This window comes from Cicer arietinum, chromosome 6 (assembly GCF_000331145.2).
Source record: "Cicer arietinum cultivar CDC Frontier isolate Library 1 chromosome 6, Cicar.CDCFrontier_v2.0, whole genome shotgun sequence".
In the NCBI taxonomy this organism is placed as follows: domain Eukaryota; kingdom Viridiplantae; phylum Streptophyta; class Magnoliopsida; order Fabales; family Fabaceae; genus Cicer; species Cicer arietinum.
Window position 1 is genome coordinate 17,951,895 of NC_021165.2, and position 24,612 is coordinate 17,976,506.

The 24,612-nt window shown below is 29.6% G+C and overlaps 3 protein-coding genes across 3 annotated transcripts in view; 2 read left to right on the forward strand and 1 right to left on the reverse strand.

Moving 5' to 3' along the window:
- The first annotated feature begins 7,102 nt into the window (after positions 1-7,102).
- Positions 7,103-14,181, forward strand: LOC101504088 (lecithin-cholesterol acyltransferase-like 4). The gene is made up of 11 exons (XM_004505262.4): positions 7,103-7,526; positions 8,036-8,127; positions 8,218-8,336; positions 8,840-8,975; positions 9,117-9,168; positions 9,738-9,838; positions 10,672-10,854; positions 11,340-11,497; positions 11,651-11,705; positions 12,239-12,292; positions 13,458-14,181. Exons 1-11 carry the CDS (start codon positions 7,280-7,282, stop codon positions 13,872-13,874), a joined length of 1,614 nt encoding a protein of 537 aa, XP_004505319.1. The 5' UTR covers positions 7,103-7,279; the 3' UTR covers positions 13,875-14,181.
- Positions 14,182-14,547: 366 nt separating this feature from the next.
- LOC101504395 (protein PHLOEM PROTEIN 2-LIKE A1-like) lies at positions 14,548-16,091 on the reverse strand. Its single transcript, XM_004505263.4, has 3 exons — positions 15,678-16,091; positions 15,310-15,428; positions 14,548-15,201 (listed from the first exon to the last, which is right to left on the reverse strand). The coding sequence occupies exons 1-3, from the start codon at positions 16,062-16,064 to the stop codon at positions 14,832-14,834; spliced, it is 876 nt and encodes a 291-aa protein (XP_004505320.1). The 5' UTR covers positions 16,065-16,091; the 3' UTR covers positions 14,548-14,831.
- Positions 16,092-21,087: 4,996 nt separating this feature from the next.
- Positions 21,088-24,612, forward strand: part of LOC101504714 (probable inorganic phosphate transporter 1-9) — a 4,811-nt gene continuing 1,286 nt past the window's right edge. Inside the window, exons 1-2 of the mRNA XM_073369948.1 lie at positions 21,088-22,117; positions 24,048-24,611. Of these exons, the coding sequence (XP_073226049.1) occupies positions 21,417-22,117; positions 24,048-24,611 (1,265 nt within the window). The 5' untranslated portion in view covers positions 21,088-21,416. The remainder of the gene's footprint in view (positions 22,118-24,047; position 24,612) is intronic.

Genomic DNA, 24,612 nt, shown 5'->3' on the forward strand with positions numbered 1-24,612 from the left:
CTAGATCAATGGTCAGTTAATTCATTGAACTTTGTTGCTTATTTTTCTTCTTCTTCGTTTGGGTTTGATTACATACTATACAGCATTGATTTTTTTTTTACTCGTGATTACGTAGCATGGATGGTTGCTTAAAATTAAACAATTTACATTATTTAAGCAACTGCGAGAGAGAAAGTTTCTCATTATTAAGAAAATAATTTTTATGTTCAACTCATTTAAAATAAACAAAAACAAGCAAATGTGAGTTGATTGAGAGTTTTTTTTAAAAAAAAAATTAATTTCGTAATTTTATACTGTCAATCAATCACAATCATTAAACCATTAATAATATTTGACATAATTATTTATAAAAATCACATATTATTAGTCATTATTTTTCGAGTGTATAAAACCTTTTAGTGTATATAAGTTCAACTGTATTTTTTTTTATCATTTGAGCTCTCTGTCTAAATAAAGGAAACCGTGAGGATAGACCAAATCCATGAAGTGAAAGTTTGGCAAATGGCTCATATTATCTCTATTGGAACATAAATAATATGTTAGTGTGTGAATTTAAAAAATTGTTGAAGTCTCGTATTGAAAAGTTTTCATTAGTTTTCAACTATTTAAATATTAAAGTGTCACATTAGATAGTTTACATATTAAAAGTGTTTCAATCACTATATATTCTCAACTTTCTTTTTTCTCCCTTCTCAGCTCTATTCACTTTCAAGCCACTTATCTCCACTTTTTTTTTTCATGTCCCTTTGATTTTTTTTGAATGATCATAATACCATTGTTCTTTCGATTTTAGAGCGGCCTTTTGGTATGTTTTATCGTGGTTATTAATTTGTCTTGTACAATTTTGGACAGTGTCGTGAAACGTCTTAGAGAAAGCGACCTAGTACGCGACTCCGCAACTCAACCATGTAATATCTTCGGTGGTTGAAAATTATTTTTAAAATATTTTTTTGAAACTCAAAAACAATAATTTTAAGACATTTTTTTCTGTCATATCTATCGACGAAATTACTGAATCTAGTTATAGTGCTTCTGATTTCAATAAACTATTTTGGTAGGAGAGATGTCACGTCAAACGATGACAACAAAATATGTTACTTTTCTTAACTATAAAAAGGTTCTCAGCATTCTAAAAGATGACATTTCAATTGTTCATAAAACAACTGAACAAAAAGAAAAGGATAAGAAAGCTGTTGAATTAACCCAATGGAAACATAATGATTACCTTTGTAAGAATTATATTCTTAATAGGCTTGCAAATGATTTGCATGATTACTACAGTTCCTACAATATTGCTAGAGATGTTTGTGATGCTCTAAAGAAGAAATATGATACCGAGGAAGTTGAAGCTAAAAAGTATGATGTGAGTCGCTATCTTAAGTATTAGATGGCCAATGACAAATCTGTAGAGGTTCAATCCCATGAAATTCAGAAAATAGCTCATGAGATCATCTCTAAAGGTATGACTTTGGATGAACAATTTCAAATTGATGTTATTATTGACAAATTGACTCTGTTTGAAAGGATCTCAAAAATTATGTCAAACATAAAACAAAAAAAAATTTCTCTAGAAAGTTTCATAACCCGCTTTAGTGATAAGAAATAATCTTGTATCTGGTTTTCTTCTAAATTAGGCAGGGTTTACTCAATCTATAGGGACATATTTGTACAATATTTCTAAAAATGGTATTTTTGTCGGGAAATAGTAGCCACTAATAACATGTTTAAATTAAATGTTGAAATTAAAAAATGTCTCATTCTGCTCACATGTTGTGATTTTAATATTTGGCATGTTAGACTCCATCATGTGAACAAACGTGTGATTTTAAACTTAAGTAACTAGGTTTAATTCGAAAGTTATCTTTAAATAATTTTGAAAAATATGGTTTTTATAGTTAAGCTAAAATAATAAAGAGTTCACATAAATCAGTAATCAGATAATATGAGCCTTTAGATTTAATACACTTTTGATATATGTGAAGTTTATGGGACTTTAACAAGAGATGAAAAACGTTATTTTATCACTTTTATGAACAATTATTCTGACTATACTTTTAATAAAGATTATGGACCTAAATATACGGTCAATACTTTAGAAAAGAATCCTGCAAATCTTCAAGAAGTTTTGTCATCTTTGGATGTAGACTTTTGGCTAGAAGCTATGAACATGATATGTATTCTCTAGAGTCTAACAAGATTTGATATTTAGTATACTTGTCAGCTGGTTGCAAACCGATAGGTTGTAAAAGGATTTTGAAAAAGAAACTAAAATTCGATGCAACTGTTGATAAGTTCAAGGCTCACATTGTAGCCAAATGTTTTAGACAAAGAGAAAATATAGGTTTTTTCAACACTTTTCATTGGTCACTAGAATTACATCCATTAGAGTACTAATTTCACTTGTTGCTATTCATAACTTAGTGGTACACCAAATGAATGTCAAGATTGCTTCTTTAAACGGTGATTTGGAAGAAAAAATCTATATGGAACAACCTAAAGGTTTGTGATTCATGAATCATGGATAAGAAAACAGGGTCTTTAAGTTAGATAACTCTCTACATGATCTTAAATAAGATCCAAGTAATGACATGAAAAGTTTGATATATAAAATGAGTTTAAAATGAATGAAAGTGACAAATGTATTTGTTACAAATCTGAAAATAACATTTGCACTATCATATGTCCCTATGTGACTTACTCTTATTTAGTTCAAACATCTATGTTGTAAATACTTTGAAATCATTGTTGTGTAACAACCTTGATAAGAATGACCTCGAAGAAGCGAGTGTAATCCTTAAAATCATGATTACTAAGTCAAAAAAGAGAATTTATTTCGATCAGTCTCAATATGTTGAAAAGATCTTAAAGAAATACAAATACTTTGAATGTAAACTTGCTTGCACACCATATGATCCAAATGTAAAACTTTTCAAAAACACTGGTGAAGGTGTTAGACAAACTGAATATGTGAACATCATTAGCAGCCTTAGGTATGCCACTGATTTTTCTAGACCATACATTTCCTACGTCGTAGGATAATTGCGCAAATTTACCAGTAAACCTAGTATAGAGCATCAACACATTATCGAAAAAATATGAGATACCTTAAAAGGACCATGAGTTTAGGATTACATTATCAAAGATTTTCTACTGTCATTGAAGGATATAATAATGCTAATTGGAACATTTTATTAGATGACTCTAAAACAACCAATGGCTATGTATTTAGCATAGTTGGTGGAGTTGTATCTTGGAAATCAAATAAAATGATGATATTAGCTTAGTCCACTATAGAGTCAGAAATGATAACATTAGCTACTGCTAGTGAAGAAGCAAGATGATTGAGATGCTTAATAGTTGAGATCCCTCTATGGGAAAAATCATTGTCAACTGTGTTGATCTACTACGATAATACCGCGACTATTGCAAAGATTGAGAATCATTATTACAAAGTAAGAGACATCATATACGTCGTAAGCACAACGCAATTTGAAAGTTATTTTCTAAATGAGCTGTTACAGTGGATCATGTATGCACTAATGAAAATTTAGCAAATCATTTGACAAAAGAGTTAGTTATAGAGAAGGTCTTAAACACATCTAAGATGATGAGACTATTGCTTATAGATCAATGAGTTACTCATGATGGTAACCTGACCTAAAAGACAAGAGATCCTAAGAATTATGTTCAATAGGTAATAATAAGTCGTGAAGTGATGTGAGATGAACATGCTATTATAAATCAGAGAAGCATGATTCCTGAAGCGATGAAAAGATGATGTAATAGAAACTCTTAATGAGATATGTACTCTAAGTGGAGTACTTTTGATAGACTCACCTATGTGAATGTGGAAGTGGGGTCGCTTCCTATGGAATTTTGAAGTATAATTCATAGAGCATTCATTATATTGTGATAGACGCACAAGACCATTAATGCACATATTTTTTAGAATACACCTTATAAAAAGGTTGGTTGTGGATTTGATATCAGAGATAGAGTTTAAGACTACGAGACACTTTTGTTGAATATGAATTTTACTTACTATGCAAAAGTTCAAATCTGAAGACACCTTTACTTATGCACAATCTTATAGAAGCGTTTGACGCTATTTCACAAGTTTTTTTTTTAATTTAAGTGGAGGATGGTTGGAACATGGAGAATATGTATGTTAGTGTGTGAATTTAAAAATTGTTGAGGTTCTACATTAGAAAAATTTTATACGTTAAGTAACTTTCAACTCTATAAATACTAAAGTTTTATATTGAATAGTTTACATACGTGGTATTGCTTCAATCACTATATAAAGAGTGTCAAACTCGTTGGATGCAGTTCTCATCTTTCTCTTTTCCCCTTTTATGCTCGATTTCCTATCGGTTTTAGAGTCGATGGTATAATTCTAGTATGTTTTCTATGGTGCATTAGAATACCAATACAGTTTTAACTGAATTGTCTTATCCTGACGATATCGTAGTTGATAATCTACTTGCACAATTTTGGATAGTGCCGCAAAATGTCTAAAAGAGAGTGATCTAGTCCGCGACTCAACTCAGTAATATCTTTGATGATTGAAAATTATTTTAAAAACAGTTTTTTGATACTCATAGAAAACAATCTCTCACTTGCTTTTTCACTTATAGTTTTCTATTCATGTGTGCTACTAATGAGGAGGTGAGTTCTATGAAACAACTCCTTGAGGTGTTTGAATTGGCCCCAGGCCAATCAATAAATTTCCTTAAGTAAAAAATGATGTTTAGCAATAATGTTCTGAAGTCTAAACCATGATCAAGAGGTTCTGGCTGGAAACTACCTTGAACTAGCCTCCTTGGTGGGAAGAAACAAAAGGGGAGTCTTTAATTTCATCAAGGACCGCATTTGGAAAAAGATAAACTTTCGGTGTAGCAAAAGTCTTTCCATGGCGGGTAGAGAAATTCTTCTTAAGTTTGTGGCACAAGCCATTCCGGATTACTGCACGAGCATGTATTATAATGGCAATCAATTGAGTAAGAAATCTATCTGGGATTCACTCAAGTTGAGTTTGAATTGGATGCAAAAATATTGGTGGACTAAGTCAATATAAGACAGATAATATTTCTGAACCCGGAGTTATTATCAAGCATGTAGAGAAATTTTCCAATTGTTTCCAAACTTTAGTGTAAGTGAATAGCATGACTCAACAGTTTAGTTTTTTATGGTTGGTACCCAAGATTACTATCACGTTCTTCGGTGTCTTTCCACGGTATGATTAATGAAATTCTTTTATTTTGGTACCACGGTATGATACCACGGTATGATACGAATTTTTTTTTATGGTTTCAAATTAAAAAAATTCATCTGGACCACTTTATTTTTTATGGTTTCAAATTAAAAGCATGCAAAAAAATTCATCAAATTAAAAAAAAATTCGTATCATACCGTGGTATCAAATTTTATTTTTATGGTTTATATATAATTATAATTTATATATAATTATAAAATATACAGATGAATTACTTGAAAATTGCTGACGTGGTATCAAATAAAAAAAAATGACATAGTATTGTTGGACCACTTTAAAAGGGTTATGTAGTTCAAAATAGGTTGCTTATTTATTTATACTTTTTTATTATGGATAAGAGGAGATGCTCTTATTACATATTTTTTTCATGATATTACTTCAAATATAATTAAATATTTTTATTTAATATTGATAACATCAAAGATTAAATATATTTTTAATTTTTATAAATTTTTAATTTTAATTTTTATAAAATAAAAAATATAAATTTTAATTTTTACAAAATTATTATACAATTTTAATATTTAATTTTAAATTAGCATATATTTTTGAATGAATTTTTGCAATTATGTAAACAACATTATAAAAAGCTTATCTATAAAAAATGAGTTAAAAATTTGATTTATAAATTCATATTTTTTTTCATCATAAATTTTTCTATTTAAAAATTTCATATTTAATTAATTATAAGTTAAAAATTTCATATTTAATTCATTACAAGTTAAAAATTTCATATTTAACTCATTACAAGTTAAAAATTCCTAATTTGTTGTAAAAGAACTTTTTATAATATTTTTAAACATACTTACAAAAAATAATTTAAATTTTTAAAATTAAAAGATGATTTAATATTTCTTTTCAACAGAGAATAAAAGTATTTACTGAAAATTTTTGTAAAAACTAAAAATTATATTTAATTTTAAAATCAATCACTACTCCCGTAAAAAATAATAATAATCTATCATTGTGAATTTTTCATTAAAAGAAACACTAGCATTGTCTGTTTTGAAGTCCATGTTAAAGATATCAAATATTTGTTTAAACACAATATTTTAATTTTTAAAGAATTAATAACACAAATTACAAAATAAAATTTATACATCTAAATTATTAATCTATGTTGTTAGCTTTTGGAACATACCGCAAATGTAGCTTTTCCCATCTATCATTTTGAATAAAATAATTTGTACACGCAACTTACATTTAGTTATAGTTTTTTTTATAAAAAAGAAAAAAACTTAATACTCAATAATTCAATTACGTAACATATAAAAAATGTTCAAGTCAATGCAAGAACCTACCTCTCGATTTAAGTCATCAATATTTCTTTCAAAAAAACATGGTAAGAGATAAAGTTAGTAAACTCAAAGTAGTTTATATTGAAAGACAACCTCTATTGATTTTGTAATTATATATAAATTGATAAGATTAATGTGAATCATTCACTATCAATAAAATTAGTTTATAATATAATGTTTTTTTTTTTCTCTCAAAATGTTATAAATATTATTAGAGTGTAATTGATTCCCTAGGTACTTTAGAGTCCATTAAGTATTTAAAAGTTAATTAATGAGAAAGAAATAGATAAATAATATTAAATTTTATTATTTTATTAATTCTCTTTTATAAATGTATCCTTAAATACTTAGAGATCTGGACTCATTTATGGTCAAAATAATATTCTTATTTAATGAGTACGTAGTTTAATATTTTTGTGCATAAATTAAATATTTAATCATTAGAATTATTTCGAAATAATGTCAAATCTTAAATAGCATTGATGAAATATGCCACGTTATAAAAAGTTACTGCATTAGCGAAATCCACGTTGAAAGATCGACACAAGTGACAAATCTTTGAAATTCAACTCTCATCCACCTACGTTTTCAGCTCTTTCCTTCCTTCCTGGCGAACTCAACAACAAAGTTTCCCAAATTCAAACCCTAATCCCCAATTCAGACAATCAGATCAATTGATCGTTGTCGTTAGGGTTTCCATTTGTCGATGGCGATGTTGTTGGAGGACGTCCTTCGATCCATTGAGCTTTGGTTGCGTCTTATAAAGAAACCCCAGCCTCAAACCTACGTCAACCCTAATCTTGACCCTGTATTATTGGTACCTGGCGTTGGTGGCTCCATCCTTAACTCTGTTAGCGTCACCGATGGTAGCCAGGAACGGGTTTGGGTTCGATTTCTCTCTGCTGAATACAAGTTGAAGACCAAACTTTGGTCACGTTACGATCCTTCTACTGGTAAACCTTTTTTTATATCTATATTTTTTTAAATCACGTTAAACTTGTGCTATTTAGTTATACATGTTATTACTATTAATGTTATAGTGATATAACACGTTATTCATTGATAGTATAGTTCTAACGTTCTCTTGTTATTTTTTGTTTACAGAAAATGGAATTTGATAAGTGTTATTAAGGGGCTGTGTGTGTGTTTTTTTTTTAAATTGTATGTTAATATTGATTAAATACAAATTGTTCGTTCAATTTATTTATTTATTTATTTTATCTCTATTTACTGTTAGTTTTTGTGACAATTAATTACTATTGCTGTGAGACAATGATTGAATAATTTTATGCCCTTAATACTCATGCTGTATGCCTGTATCCAAGATTTCCTATCTGCTTAGTTTATTAATTTTTTGTTTAGTTTAATAATTTTTTTTTGTGTAATTGTGTTATTTTATCACGACGAAAAACTTACTCAGTTTGGTAAGCATAACATCTCTAATAATGTTTATTGTAACCAGGAAAAACTGAAACCTTGGATCCAAAATCAACAATTGTGGTTCCTGAAGACAGGCATGGACTTCATGCAATTGATGTTTTAGATCCTGACTTGGTATGCCTGTTTTAACTTGAGTTGTGTGAACTGCTTTACTGATGGCTGAAGATTTTATTCTCGCAATCATGTATCCATTTTGTGATTCAGGTAATTGGAAGTGAGGCTGTATGTTATTTCCATGACATGATAGTTCAAATGCAGAACTGGGGGTATGAAGAGGGAAAGACACTTTTTGGCTTTGGATATGATTTTCGTCAAAGCAACAGGTAACTAAGTAACTCTAAACTGGAACAGGAACAGTTTAGTGATAGTGATTGATTGAACTTGATAAATGAGTCATCTCCCTTCTCATTACTAACCCAAAATAATTAGTGTAAAAAATTTTCAGACACTCCACTCTTCAAATCTGTACATTTTATGAAATTATTTAATTTCATCATTCTTCAGGAAAGACTAGATTCGATCTTTTTTAAGTTAGATTTTATTCTTAATAATGTTTGTACTGTGTATTTTTATAATTTGTGATTATTTTTACAAAAGCAACAGTTTTCTCAGGAAGCTGTTATCTTTAAAAATAAGCATAGCCTGAAGTAGACTACAACGGTGCAAACAATTTAATGTGAATTGCTATCTCCAATTGTATTTTTCTTTTTTCTGTTAGATTCGCAGTGATACCATTTCCTGACAATCCTAAAGATGAGGTCTCTAACAACTATTTTCTCTTCAGAAAACTGGAATTTCTGACAAATGTTCTGTTTATTTCATTCAGGCTGCAGGAAACAATGGATCGGTTTGCTGAGAAATTGGAATTACTGTATAATGCTGCTGGAGGGAAAAAGATAAACCTCATAAGTCATTCTATGGGTGGTCTTTTGGTGAAATGTTTCATGTGCCTGCATAGTGATGTAATACATCCATTAAGCTTCATAGATCAGTTTTACTTTATTTTGTAGTTTCGTTTAACCTTGTCATTTGTATCTATCAAAACCTTGGAATGTTTTTTCACTGCTGAGATGTAAAGTTCACAATTTGGTTGTCGTTTGCAGATTTTTGAGAAATATGTTAAGAAATGGATTGCAATTTCTGCACCGTTCCAGGGTAAGTAATTCAATTCTATATTTAGTCAGAAGATCAGATGTATAAATTAAGGATATTTTATGGGGGTGATTCTTCTAGCACTTCAATTAAATGCAATTTGTAAAGCTGGGACTGTTGGAAAGTTGTTCTCCTTATTTAATCTAATTGGAGAAGGCAATGTCATCATGTCTCTTGATGGTGACCTAAATGTGATTTGAACTTAAAATAAAAATGTATGATTGATTTGATTGTTTCTTTGGTTGCCTTTGTGAGAGAATACTTTTCTCCTAGTCTACCTCCGGTTTCACTGGATTACTTCTTCTCTAGCTGAGCTTTCATACAGCTGTATCGCAACTGTGTATCTTTGTCTCAACCCTATATATATTGAGCTTGTAACTGTTCACGTCACATTAGTTAAATTCCTTCTCACATAATTTTAGTTTAGAAACTCTTAATATTATTGCTGATTTAACAGCCTCTCATGTATTGGTTTTGATACCATCTATGTTTTTGCAGCTAATTAGAAGTTTCTTAAGTTTTTTTTTTACCATTGGAAATGCATTATGATGCAGCTATACATTGTTATGCAGGTGCTCCTGGATGTACCAATTCTACCTTTTTAAATGGAATGTCGTTTGTGGAAGGATGGGAGCAGAACTTTTTTATTTCCAAATGGAGCATGCACCAGTTGGTACAGATAAATTATTTTGGTCTTATGAATTTGTGTTTTGAGTTATCTTATTAGTGCAAACAATCCCTATTATGGGGACTTCATTCATCCTACCTTTTCTCTTTTGGTTATCACCATTTTCTATGATATCTCTCGGATACAGATATTTGAGGGAGCTGAGTATTTATTCTTATATGCTTTCTGTGTGAGTTCATTTGACCATCTCACCCGTTTATCCTTCAGTGATATGATTATGGATGTGTTTGAGTTTATTTGACTGTCTCAGAAGTTTATCCTGCAGTGATATAGATATGCAGATATATATTAAGTTTTTATTGAAGAATAGGAATATAAAATACTGATGAAATCTTCTTTAAACCAAGGACAAAAATCTAAAATGGTTAAATCTAATAATAATTCTCAATCATGCTTATGATATCTAATTATCTATAGTTATATTTACAAAAAGGAGTATGCAGTGATATAATACATAAGAAAAATAAGTAGTTTTGGCGGCTACTATGTATAGTTTAGTTTGTACAAATTATTATATAATTGGGTTGCATTTTCATGCATGATCACTTGATATTGACTGCATGATTTGTATTTTACATGTAATGTATTTTTCAATGCTGTGTTCTCTTGTATTGTTTATCTCCTTTCCTGTGCACAAGATTGTTTAAGCATAATCTTGTATGTGGATTTTTTTATGTGTGTATTTTGCTTTTGAACTTATGATACATTTTGTGCTTTTTGTTTTGGCATTTAGATGTCTTGATTTGCAGAATTATTTAGATTTGCAGAATTATTTAGATTTGCAGAATTGTTTATTGAAGTTTGTTCCAATTTCACAGCTGATTGAATGTCCATCAATATATGAACTGATGGGTTGCCCAAATTTTCAATGGAAACACACACCGGTTCTGGAATTGTGGCGTGAGAGACTTCATTCGGATGGGAAATCTCATGCTATTCTGGAGTCATATCCACCATGTGATAGCATTGAGATTTTGAAGCAAGCTCTTATAAACAACACAGTGAGTTATGAGCTCTACATTGATCGGCTTGCAGATTAGTAGAACTTAGTTAAATTTGAGTGGGTTCAAATATTCTTTTGTCCTGCAAATATTCTAGTTTTTTGCTTTTGGTATGCATAATTTTTGTTGTTCTAGTCCTTGAAAATAGGAAAATTTGCTTTTGGTCCTTGTTTTGGTTCTAGTTCCCATAACTTGTCGACCATATTATTTTTGTCCTTGAAACATGGACCATAGAAGGATTAATTCCAACATGAATAAATTTTTTAAAAACTAAACCCAAAATAAGGACCTAAAGCCAATTTTCTAATATTGTGCATTTTGGGGACTAAAACCAAAAAACAGTAACGGTGTCTAAAAGTGGTAACTGATTTATTTACAGTAATACGTTTGAGAAGTACAATTTTGCTGTTCAAGGCATAGTTATCTCGGATATTTATTTACTTCTTACTTGTATGTATATTAATTTAGATTTGTGTGATATCCAGGTTAATTATGAGGGTGAGGAATTGCCCCTTCCCTTCAACTCAGAAATTTTGAAATGGGCAAACAAAACATGGGAGATTCTTTCTTCTGCCAAACTTCCTCCGGGTGTTAAATTTTACAATATTTATGGGACCAATCTTGAGACGCCTCATAGCATTTGGTAATGCCTCTGTAAAATCTTTGGGTGATACCATGGTTACCCCAGAATTGGAGTTTATCAATTTCATTGAGAATGGTCTAGTGCATTTATGTAGGTATTTGGTATTCCTTTTAATATACGTGACCCTCACTTTACATGACTACTATTCTGCAGCTATGGAAATGCGGACAAGCCTGTCTCAGATCTTCAAGACTTACGTTATTTGGAGGTACATATAAAGTTGTCTCAATTTCCAATATATATTCATTTGTGGATCTTACGTAGCAAAGGGTAGCCAAAGCCATGTGGTTTGGTGGACATATTATTGATTCCCCTAATTTGTAATACAACTTCTTTTTTTATCTATACTTCCTTTGAAGAACAGTCTGAGCAAATTTTGCATCTGGGATTTGTGTCCTTATTTTAGTATTTTTTTTTAATTAGTTAATAAAGCTTTGTGTATATAAATATAATGACTTAATTTTAGTAGTTCTTTTATAGCCCTAAACATGGTGGTACATCTTGAATTCGGAATGTGGCAACCTCTTCTCTTGCCTGATCTATCTCACTTAAATCTATAATCATTTCAACTTATAAATCTTTCTTTTGTTTTTTCTTCTTCCATTTTGTATAATAATTTCGAACTATATATAAATCTATTATTGACACACATTTAGGGTTCCCCCTCCCCCCAAAAAGGCATTGTTTTGTACTTCCTTTTTCCTTAGGTTGCGAAGGCTGACTTTGTTTCAAAATATTCAGGCCAGATATGTGTGCGTTGATGGTGATGGAACAGTTCCAGTAGAGTCAGCTAAGGTTTGCTAACTCTCCTATTCATATCTTTATGCAATCGATTATTTGTTGAAGTATGCCGTAAAAGGCCTTCTTACATCTCCATTATTCTACAATTTTTTTTGGTATTGTACCTATTGATTTATTTCTACAATTCAAGAAAAAATCAGATTAAACTCTTCATAGAAGTTCTGTATATGCTATTTATACAAGCTATTTTGTGGAGCTTATGAAACTAAGTAATAGGTATCTTATATGTACTTGTAGGCCCAATTGTCCAAGGCCCACTTAGAGTTACCCAAAGAGGCAAATTGGAGAGAGTGGGAGGGTTAGTTAAAAGGGGTAGTGGAGAGAGGGGAATGCTATCATTCATCATATTTTCAGTTAAAACCTTCTTTTGAAGGTTTGGGCAGAGAAATACGATGAATGAGTTTCGGGTTTGATACCTATCACTAAGTCTGATTATAAGCATTATAACCTATTTTAATAAGTTCTTCAAAATATGCACAAGTGCTTTTGTTAAAGATATAAGCTCTTCCAAATGCCCCCTAAGTCTAATGTTTTTATTAACATCTAATGTCTCACTTGATTAATTATTTTTTTAGTGTGGCGGGAGGGGATAGAACCCCTAACCTCCAATACTCTTTATTCTTCACATTGAGCTGCCACCCCTGAGATCCCCTAAGTCAAGTGTTGATTAAAGAATGTGAAAATCACCTTTAATTAAATAACAAATTAAGGAGAAAAATGTTGATTTGGTATGAAAGCTCATAATACATGTACTACAAATGTGAAAGGCACTTGGTTATTTGACTATTAAGAATGAGGATGCTAACTATTTGCCATCATTTCATAATTGGATTTGGAATTTGGATCCTTTCGTTTTTTTAGTTCCTTGCATAACCAGTGTCATTCGAAAAGAGATAGACACCACTCTGCTCATAGGACCATATTCCTAGACTAGGTCCAAGTCCAATTGTTTGTGTCTGTTTCTCAGAAAATGACAATGTCATATCATAAGCTAAAATGAAAGGAAGGTGCAAATGCTAATTGATTCCTCTTGTGCATCATTATACCCCTGCACCTTTTTCTATCTATCCTTTACCTTGAGTACATCCATCATCATCATACAATATTAATGCTCGTTTTTACTTTTTATGATGTTCTATCTTTGTCTCTATATATGCAGGCTGATGGATTCGATGCGGAGGAAAGGGTTGGAATCCCAGGTGAACATCGGGGTATCCTTTGTGAACCTCATTTATTCAGGATTCTCAAGCACTGGCTGAGAGCAGGAGATCCTGATCCCTTTTACAATCCTGTCAATGATTATGTGATTCTACCTACTGCTTTTGAAATGGAGAGGCATAAAGAGAAGGGTGTAGAAGTAGCATCCCTTAAAGAGGAATGGGAAATTATTTCCAATGACCAAGATGGCCAATGCAATACTGGTGATAAAATGTCTTTGAGCTCAATATCAGTTTTGCAGGAAGGAGCCAATAATTCCCATTCTGAGGCTCATGCTACTGTCTTTGTTCACCCTGGCAATGACGGTAAACAGTCCATTGAACTGAATGCCTTAGCAGTTTCAGTTGATGCCTCATGAATCGTTCGGTTGAAGTATGTGTGAACATGGTTGGAATACTTTCTGTATATTTAATTGTGGCTGTCATCTCTTTGTATATATAAGGATATTCATATGATGCCGCCGCCATATTCCTCCATGTTCTATATTGTATAATATGAAGTATGAGTCAGTTATGATAAAGAATACTATCTGACATTCTTATCAAACTTTGTAAAGAGTGGCGTGCTATTAATATTTGTATCAGCCTAATGTACAAAGTTCATTTGAAAAGTTACTTTACTAATTATTGACTCACAACTTTTACTATTAATACCTTTAATGTTTCTCTCTGGTATGTTTTTATTTTATTTTACTCTCTTATTGTCTGCCCTATGGAAGAACTATTGGATCTGGGTGAAAAATGAAAGATAACTTCAATAACATAATTCAGCCCCTTCATTAACATAAAACAGTAGATACTCATGACTTGTAGCACTATACCAGTTAGATTTGTGTTTAACCATCCGTAGAAATGATCATAAAATTTGAATAAGATAATTGTCAGGCCATATAGCCAATCAAAGATCAACAATAATATAATTTGAGAGAGCTGAAAGAAATTTTAATTTTCAAATTAGAATTGAAACAATTTTAATTTTGAAAATTCTTTTTCAATAGAAGCAATAATTATATGTAATTAAGCAATGCAAAATTAGCAGATAATCATTTAGTGATATAACACAATTATGGAACATTACTTAGTAATATGTTGGGACACTAATGTGTAATATTGAGTTTATGATATTTGTAACAGGCAAATGTCTCTGGTGTGCCAAACTTGGAACCCTCCCCTTCGCCCTGACAATGGTATACTGCAGTATGGTATGATATTATGAAATACAAAAAAGGACTCTTGGTGGTGATTTATTTGTTCTATTTATTATAATAATGAAAGTAAGCTTTCTTCCCACATTACGTTACATAAATATATATTTCTTATTCCTTTGGTTTGATGGCAACCCCTTTGATGATAAGACCCCGCTTCCACATACCACCTTCATATTCATACATAGATACCTCTGCATCACCAACATCTTTTTCAGATGCTACAAACTCACCAACTGGAATCTCTATCCACCGTGCCCTTAACTTGTCTATTAAACTTTCCTTGTGTAGCTGATTCTTTCCTCCAGGAAGGACAAGTCTAACATTTACTGGAAGTTCCCAACCTTCAGCTGGATCTTTCAACATTATAACAAATGAAACTTGATACAAAATTCCTGGTGAAAGCTTTCTTGTGTCAAATTTTCCATGCACTTCTAGCCAACATACACTCTTCAGTTCAGCCACCTCAGTCACTGAGCCACTACAAAACATAAGTATATAACATGAGTATGCTACAAATTGTAAGATGCAGTTTAATCAGACAAAATCCTAGATAGCAATAGCTTATATATATATTAGAAGCTAGTACCTGGCATCTTTTTGCTGTATCCATTTCCAATAAATTTGATTTTCACCCCAGGTGATTGACAGTGCTCTTGCATACAACATGAAACAGTTGGCGTTACACTTCTTCTCTACCCAATATTTCTACAAACAAATATAATCATTCAAATTTGTTCAATAAAAAACTCTTAAAATAGAATTAGCTCAAATACTCAAAGAACTAAACAAATTAGGCTCCCTAACAATCATCCACATATTAATATTTTTTTATATTATGATTACTTATTAACATATGCATATTACATAATATTCTCTGAAAGTACCATTTTTATTAATATATTTAAATTCAAAGACTCGTTCATTTTGAAACAGAATGATATATATTGAACTTGCCTTAGTTTTATGATCTAAGAACACTCCAGCGTATAGCTGATCACAAAGCTTTTCCCTTGAAGATTTATCAATAGTTGAGTCAGCATCTTTCAATATGTACTCATAGTTATGTGGTAAACTTAGTTGATTGACCAAAGGTTTTGCTGCTGATTGAGTACTCTCATTAGTTTTTAGTACAACTTTTGCATTTGGTACTGACTTTGTGCTATTGGTAGAGGGTTGTGTGTGATGTTGAGGAGACAGCAACAAATTTTCCGTTCTGGAAGGTAATCTTAATTCCTTATAATTGGTTGGTTCATTTGGTTGATGTTGGTGTTGTTGTGGCTGTGACTGTGAATTTTGATGTGTTTCTGGTGGTTGCTCTAGCTCTGATAGAGAAGCACCCATTTCACTTCATGTTCTTATTTTCATGCTTTCTTCTTCTTTATATACAAAACAAAATAATATTCTTTATAAAGTAATATTAATATATGAACTTGAAATTTATATAAGTAATTTATTTATTTTTGAAAATACTGGAATCTAACTGAACTAAACATTACATAAACAATTATTAAGTAGAATCTTCTCAATTTTTGTTTGCCTTATATTGGAGCTTATTTTAGTGTTTAAGACTTGTTGAAAATAGTGTTTGTCATGCCGAATAACTTTTTCCGCCACTACTCTGTGCTTATCGCTTGTTGTAAAAATAGGATGCCATGAATATGACATTTGAGATCTCAAAATAGATATATACTCCCTCCTGAATTTATATATAAACAAAAATTAGTTAAAAAGATTTATTTATTTAGTTTAAATGTTAAATTAAATGTATGAATTTTTATTTATATTTTAGGCCCAAAAAAAATACTTCTCTAATAAAATACTTGAGTCGGCAGATTATGAGTTGATATAAAGCATAATAAAGCAATGGCTAGGAATTTATTTTTAGCAAGTCTAGTGTTCTTTTTGTATTTGTGGTACAAACTTGGGTTGGGCAGAATATATATTTGCAACGTGAGAAAAGACTTGAGAATGCAAAACTAAACGAGCACTATTATTGTAATAATTTGGATTATCATTTTTTACACTGATTTGTATTTTTCTTTTTTGTTGAATAAGACAAAATTTCTTTTAAGATATTAATTGGGTTTTTCAAATTTCTCAAGAACTAATTTAATTCAATTTATTTTTCTTAAAAATTAAAAAGTATTTTTATTTTTTTCAAAGATTAATTAGATCTCTCAAAAAAAATTTCAAGAATAAAAAATGGACTTTTACTCAAAATTATTAATAAGTTATTCAAAGTACAAAAAGGGTACCGAGAAAAATGAATATATACAACTTTTGTGGTTTTAAAAATATGCTATTGAACTAATGAAACTGCACGTATTCGTGAATTTATGATTTTATTTTGGCCGTCTTTTTTCTCCACTTAATTAAAAAGGAATTGTATTCGTGCCAGTTGCTAAAGTTTGAAACCAAATTGTATTTATATTTGCGAGAAAGTTAATTAATATTTATTCGAAGATAAAGGCATCAGATTCTAGATATATAGTTTCGGTGGATGTAAGCATCCGTACGTATTACGTTATTCCTTCCATGCTGCTCCACTTCACATCTTTGCCATCGTGAGCTTCTCTTTTACATTCCATGACATCTATATTCTTTCATAAATTAGAAAGAAAACAAAGTAAAATCTTGATATAAAATCATTGAAGAGAGAAAATGGAGATAAATTTCTTTTGGTATAAAAATGTAAGATAGAGAAGTGTTAATTAGTACAAATAATTATTAGAAGAAAAAAAAGAATGTATGAAAATGTGATTTTTTACCAATCAAACTTTTGGCTAGAGTAGTGAGTGATTATTATTTAGAAGAGTTAGATCTTACTGCATAAAATTTTTCTATTTCTTCTCAATTTTCCTAATAATTATAATGAAAGCTTAACACAATTAATTTATAATTAGAGTAACTAATATGTAACTGAATTGTAACTAACAGTTAATTAGAGTAACTAACATATAACTAATTTCACAATTGTAATACAAAGATGAAAACAGTTTGTTTGTGATACTGATTCTGAAGAAGGAAATCCTCCAAAAGATTATGGAGTATATTAGACGGATATCCTTAATTGAGTGTATATTATAACATTTTGATGAAATTATTATTGGCAAATCGATTGAAAGAAGTTGTCTAAAATATCTGAGGAAGAATCGGCGTTGATAAATTTAAGATCCAAAAACAAATCAGGAAGAGTAGAGAGGAACAAACAAAGAGCCAACCAGTAAAAGCAAGCACAACATCATGGAAAAATAGAAAGTATAGGGACGCTGAAATCAGAAAAATATGATTATATTTCAAAATTTTATAGAACTATGATAACAAAATAATAGCAAGACAGTTCAAGAAAGATTGACCCAAACTTTAAATATCACGTTAACAATCGAGATTCATATAAAAAAGAGGAGAAGAAACTCAAATAAAAATCTCAAATTCCTTAGATGATTAATTTATTAGCTAAAGCATAAACCACATCACATAATCATAATTTAATATTAGCTAGAATATAATTCGTAAGTTAGTGCGGGTGTAATTTGTAAAATTTTCTTTTAATAAATTTTTTTAAAAAAATTTGAAGGTGATATTTATGGTGTATAAATGTATTAATCTGCTTGGAAAAGAAATGTTTCAATATTTGTACATTTCCTAATTTATAAGAATAATGGTTGTATAACAAAATAATAAATGCAATGGAAACGATTAAAAAGTTTATAATAAAATGAATGATTTTTACTCTAAAAAATATGATTAAAAAAAGATGAGTTTGTTTGTATACACAATTAAAAAGATTAAAATAAAATAAATGTTTTTCACGATAAAAATATTATTAAAAAAATATGAGTGACTGTTTGTATACATTTTATTTTGTTTTAAACATTCAATCATTATAAAATACTTTCTTCCTATAAAAAATAAAATATATATTTTGCAATCATTGATTTGAGATATATTTGTAAGCATTGATTTTATATGATCATTATTTTATTTTTTTTACTTTTTATCTTGAGTATTATTATTTCTTTAATTTTTTTTTACTAATTGAATGAAATATTGTTTTTAATATTTTATATTTTATGTCTCATTTTCACTTTAATTTTCGATAACTAATTCTTAATTAGAGGTGTTATGTCATATATTTTTTTTAAAAATATTTTGATTTAATTATCTTTTTTGGAGACTATATATAATGAACAAACTCAAACTATTATTTTTTTATAATAGAAGAATATTGGGAATGATGAGATTCACTACTTGATTTTGATTTTTTTTTCCCGTTAATTGAAACTATGCTCTAATTTACACTTCATCTAATCTATAAGTTTAATATTTTGAAATGAGTGTTTTTATTTTTATGAACAATTTATATAGAAAAATATTTTATTTGTATTAAAGGAATAAAATATGTATACGAGCACTAATAAAAAAAAATGAACACAAATTATATATTACTTTGAAAAAATTTAATGTATAATTTACCATTTTTATTTTAAAAAAAAAATATTATTTGTTAGTTTTGTGTGTGCAAAAGTTTGCTAATTTAAATGTCTGTGTTTTAATAATTTTTATTAATTTTAATTTAAACTTTATTGGATTATTTGTGCATAATTTTGATTATTGATTTTTCATGTGATTATTATGTTTTTATATATTTTGGGGTAGTTTATGTTGCTACATTTTAATTAATAAAATATAATTAAAATATTGTGATGTATTTATATACAATAAATTAAAAAAGTAATTAACATTTAAATCAAGTTTATAATGGAGTTATATTTTGTATTGTTGTTTTTTAAATTATAGAGATATAGACAAAGAATTAATAGAATGGGGTGGCAAAATTCGTGTTACATGTTATATAAGAATATGATGTATCAACATAATATTTTGAGGACTTGTTTTAATATATTATATTGATTGCTATAGTAAATACGTTCACTTGAGTAAAAAAAATGTTCATGACTGAATGTCTCTCCGAGAGGAAGACAACTAAAACAACTTTTCTACACCTCTACTAAAAATTAAATTTTTATTTAATTAAAAGGCCTTAAAAAAATTAACTTAATAAAAAAACATTATATTCTAATATTTTCAATTTTAAAACATATAAATTTTATCTAAATTTAATATTATATCAATTCACTTTATTAATTATCAATTGAAAAATAAATAAATATTACATAACATCAATTATATTAATTTAATAAATAATTTTAAAAAAATCTTATATTAAAATTCATTTTAAACCTCCACACGGATTAAATCGGTCCTACATTCAAATTATTATTATGTATTTCTCAATAGTGAAATTATCCTAAGATCTATTAAATTAAAGATGCTGAGAGAAGCTAACCTAAAATCGATTAAATTAAAGATAAGCATCGAGAACAAAGACAAATAACTAAATTAAAACAAACAAAAATTACATAAATCAAACAAAATCCAATTACATAATTGAATCAAGGAGGTTCATATAATACTTATCCATTTTAAAGAACTTTGCTACTCACATTCAAGGGAATAGAAACATCCATAAAAAAGAGAATACACAAATGAAGGCTCATTGAATCTTCCATCTCTTGGCTACGGATCACGTTGCCTAGTGAACAAGGAAATCAACCAACTAAACAAAAGTTCAATTTAAGTATTTTTCTCATTAGATTAAGCATCAACAATTTCATAATTTTTGTAGTAATATTCCACTAATTCAAACGATCAATTTGTTTAGCTAAACAAATGAAATAGAACAAACTTACAAGAATTGTATGGTTAGTGAAAAAATCAAATGCACAAACACATAATTGATTAAAGACAGTAAAACAATAATTTATTCAAATAAGTACTTAAATATAACTAAAATCTTGGTTGCATAAACATCCAAATAAGTACTCTTAACATTTATATATTAATGTTAGAATGATGAGTTGTTTACGAAAACGCAGTGCCACTAAAAAATGTAGCAGACTTGCATAGTTGCACTCTTTACGGATGCCAAACTGTTCCAATTTAGGATAAATTTCGAATATGCAGACTACCAACATTTCCACATGACGTACATATCACAATTTTAAATATGAAATGACGAAATTGATTCGCATCTTATACGGAATAACGCGCACACTCATAAGTATGACTTGCAACTCAATTGGTTCTCTCTATAAAATTATTAACACTAGACAACAAATAAATTAGAACTCATTAATATTTATAATTACTTAATTTTAATTACATTAGTGGATATCATCAGATACAACAATATTGCATGACTAACTAATAATAATTGTACATTAAAAAAAAAAAAAAAACTAATAATAATTGTGCATCCAAATTTTCCACCAACCTTATAGCTAGTCGCTTGTCACTAACAACAAACTTTCTTCCTATCAATTTCCCGGCCATTTCCTCAATAAATACAATCCACAAGCTAAATACAAATTTCAAATTTTCCATACGCAACAATACAAATTAACCTTTATCATCATTTATATATTTCTACAAATTCTAGTCATATATAAACGTTCCTTCATGAAAAATTCGCCATATCACAAAAAATTATAAGCCATCCCCATGGACTACATACTTATCCAACATCAAGGTTTTCGAATGACTACAAATATATCAGATACAATATTTGACTGTGATTCTCTGCAATATAACGAATTTTGATACAACAAAATCAAGTTTCAAAATCATAAAATGGCAAGAGGATTGAAAGTGCTATCAGCCCTAGATTCAGCGAAAACACAATACTATCACTTCAAAGCCATAATAATTGCCGGTATGGGACTTTTCACAGATTCATACGACCTGTTCTCGATCACACTCATCACAAGGATGCTCGGAAGAATATATTACTCCGACGACCAGAACATCCAACAAGTCAACCCTGTTGTGGTCTCCGCCCTGATCTCGGTGGCGCTGTTAGGAACGGCGTTCGGTCAACTCATATTCGGGCGACTGGGAGACCTAAAAGGGCGTCGACACGTGTACGGTATAGCCTTATTATTGATGCTAACAAGCTCTTTAGCTTCAGGATTCTCCATTTGTATAACAAAGAGAGTTTGTGTTTTACTCTCACTTGGTTTCTTTAGATTCTTCTTAGGACTTGGAATTGGTGGTGATTATCCTTTATCTTCAACCATTATGTCTGAGTTTGCTAATAAAAGGACAAGAGGGTCTTTTATAGCGGCAGTATTTTCTATGCAAGGGTTTGGTATATTGGCTAGTGCAATGGTTACTATGGTGGTTTGTTCGGTGTTTCGCCGCGCTTGGAAGCCTTCTTCGCCTTTCGATGTGCCGCCGGAGGCTGACGTTGCATGGAGGTTGATATTGATGATAGGTTGTATTCCGGCAGCCATGACTTATTATTGGCGTATGATGATGCCTGAAACTGCCAGGTATATACTTCACATATTTCACGTTGACTTTTTTTTTTTTTGTTATCACAATATATTTTGAATCCCAATTATCCCTACATTTTGAGTATTATGGGACTAATACATTATTTAGGTCTTAGGCTATTTATCAATAAATATCTTAACTCGGTGCTGTAATTTTTTTTTTCTAAAATGAAATATAAATATAAATAAATTAAATAATTTATAGTATATTATAAAAGTTAGTTAATCGCATTTAATTAATCTATACCATTCTAATAAAAATTAAGTCTATTTTGTAAATTATCTTCATAACTAATAATTTTTGTCTTTGAAAATAGAAAAAGTTATATAAACTAAAAGGTATTTTAGAAATACTATGATTAAATGTGAAAGAAGATGTTGATTTTATTTTAGAAATACTATCATTAAATATGAAAGAAGATCTTGATTTTTGCTTATATTTCATAAAACAAATGAGTTTAATTTTGTTTATAATTCATTTAAAAGAGAGTAAAATGTTTATTATATGAGCATTTATATATAAGTTATTTTAAAAAAAAAAGATAAAAACAAAAGTTTAATTATTATCATATAAAACTATAAATTATTTGTATAGATTATTTTAGAGCACTTTCAATGGAGATTTATTCTCAAATCCTTAACACAATAAAGTGTGTCCTTCAACGATTGCACCATTAAAATTTGGTGAAGCAACTATCCTTTGCGGTATTTCATTTTTTATTTTTGCTTGTTGCATTTTTTCATGTTAAAATAATATATTAATATTAATATGTGGGGTGGGAACCATCGTGAGTTCTTAAGGATTGTATTATTAGAGCAATGTATTTTAAGTTGTGTGGCATAATGAGTTGTATGTTTGAAGGTGGACTTACAAGTATATGTTTCCATATAAGCTATTCCAACCAATCACATTTAAAATTCATTTCTCTTTTTCTAAAGGTTAAGTGGAGATCAAATCTTGTTACCACCCCTAGACCTATGACTTTCTTGTTTGGGTCCATTGAATTGGACATTTCTTGGTGTCTCAACCGTACATTCAAATGGAAATGAAATTTTTGGTATTAATTAATCAATTTTTATATTTGAATATTTTTAATTTTTGTTTTTTTCTCTTTTTTCATCATTAATCTATTACATCTATGATATTAAATAATGTCCTTAATTAAATGTATTGGGAAATAATGAAATAAAATATTTGACAAAGACGCTAATGTTTACCCTATAGTTGAAGTTTTATTTTATATTCATCGATGAGTCCTTGTCTTGGGCCTTCAAGTAGTGAGTTAAACCATTTAATTAACAATGTTTTAGTCAAAGAAGGAAGGGATAGAATAGAAAAAGGAACCATGTGGATTTAATTGCTTTGATTTCTCATTCATTAAATTCCTTGTGTCATGTGGTTTAAGTTTAACCAAAATAGTTTAGGGTAACCCATATATATATAAAAGAATGTCAGTTATATATTGAATCGGTCCCACCAATTCTATCACCACACCTCATAACATCTTCACATCCTAATTGATATTTTTAGCATTTATTTTTGTTACTATGTATGGAATCATATGACATCCAACTATTGTTATTATTAATTTTGTTTTTATCAAAGGTTGTGTGTTGAAAATTATGGAGTTAAATGTTTGTTCATATTTACTATACTCGGTCCAATTTGTGGAGTTTAGATTTTTTGATACACATTACCAAGTTAGATTGAACAAGCTATCTTGAAATTAAATTCTCAATCAAAAAAATATCTTGGGATGATATCTTTATCATACATAGTGCATATCATTCATAATATTAACGAAGGTAACCCCTGAATTTTCAAGTTCAGTTGCAGTAGAAAGTTTAAAACTAAGTTTTGTCTTTGAATGTGTATGGTTTGCATCATACAAAATTGAATAACATATGGTATGGTGTGCATGATTAGGTATACAGCATTAGTAGAACAAAATGTGTTGCAAGCTGCAAAAGACATGGAAAAAGTACTAGATGTTTCAATGAGCCAAATAGCAGAAGAAGATCCATTACCAGAACCAACAACAAATCCATACCCTCTTTTTTCAAGAGAATTCTTGCGTCGACACGGTCGTGATCTTTTCGCCTGTTCTTCCAATTGGTTTCTCTTAGACATAGTGTTCTACAGCCAAGTTCTATTCCAAAGTGAAATATACAAAAGACACCTCAAACCCAAAGACAAAGAAGATGTGTATCAAGAAGCTTACTATCTTGCAAGAATCCAAGCCATTATTGCTGTTTGTTCCACAATTCCTGGCTACTTCTTCACTGTCTACTTCATCGATCGCATCGGACGAGTCAAGATTCAAATGATGGGTTTTTTCTTCATGGCTGTCTCGTTTTTTGCAATAGGCTTTCCTTATTATTCTCATTGGACTACTGATGAAAAAGAAGATGATAAAGGGTTTATGGTTCTTTATGGTCTTGCTTTTTTCTTTGCTAATTTTGGACCTAATACAACAACTTTTATAGTCCCT

Coding starts and splice junctions, on each gene's coding strand:
- LOC101504088 (XM_004505262.4), top strand. CDS start 7,280: ATGGCGATGTTGTTGGAGGACGTCCTTCGATCCATTGAGCTTTGGTTG. Junction 7,527..8,035: donor ACGTTACGATCCTTCTACTG/GTAAACCTTTTT, acceptor TATTGTAACCAG/GAAAAACTGAAACCTTGGAT. Junction 12,293..13,457: donor TTCCAGTAGAGTCAGCTAAG/GTTTGCTAACTC, acceptor CTATATATGCAG/GCTGATGGATTCGATGCGGA.
- LOC101504395 (XM_004505263.4), bottom strand. CDS start 16,064: ATGGGTGCTTCTCTATCAGAGCTAGAGCAACCACCAGAAACACATCAA. Junction 15,429..15,677: donor TCTTAGATCATAAAACTAAG/GCAAGTTCAATA, acceptor ATTTGTTTGTAG/AAATATTGGGTAGAGAAGAA. Junction 15,202..15,309: donor ATACAGCAAAAAGATGCCAG/GTACTAGCTTCT, acceptor TATGTTTTGTAG/TGGCTCAGTGACTGAGGTGG.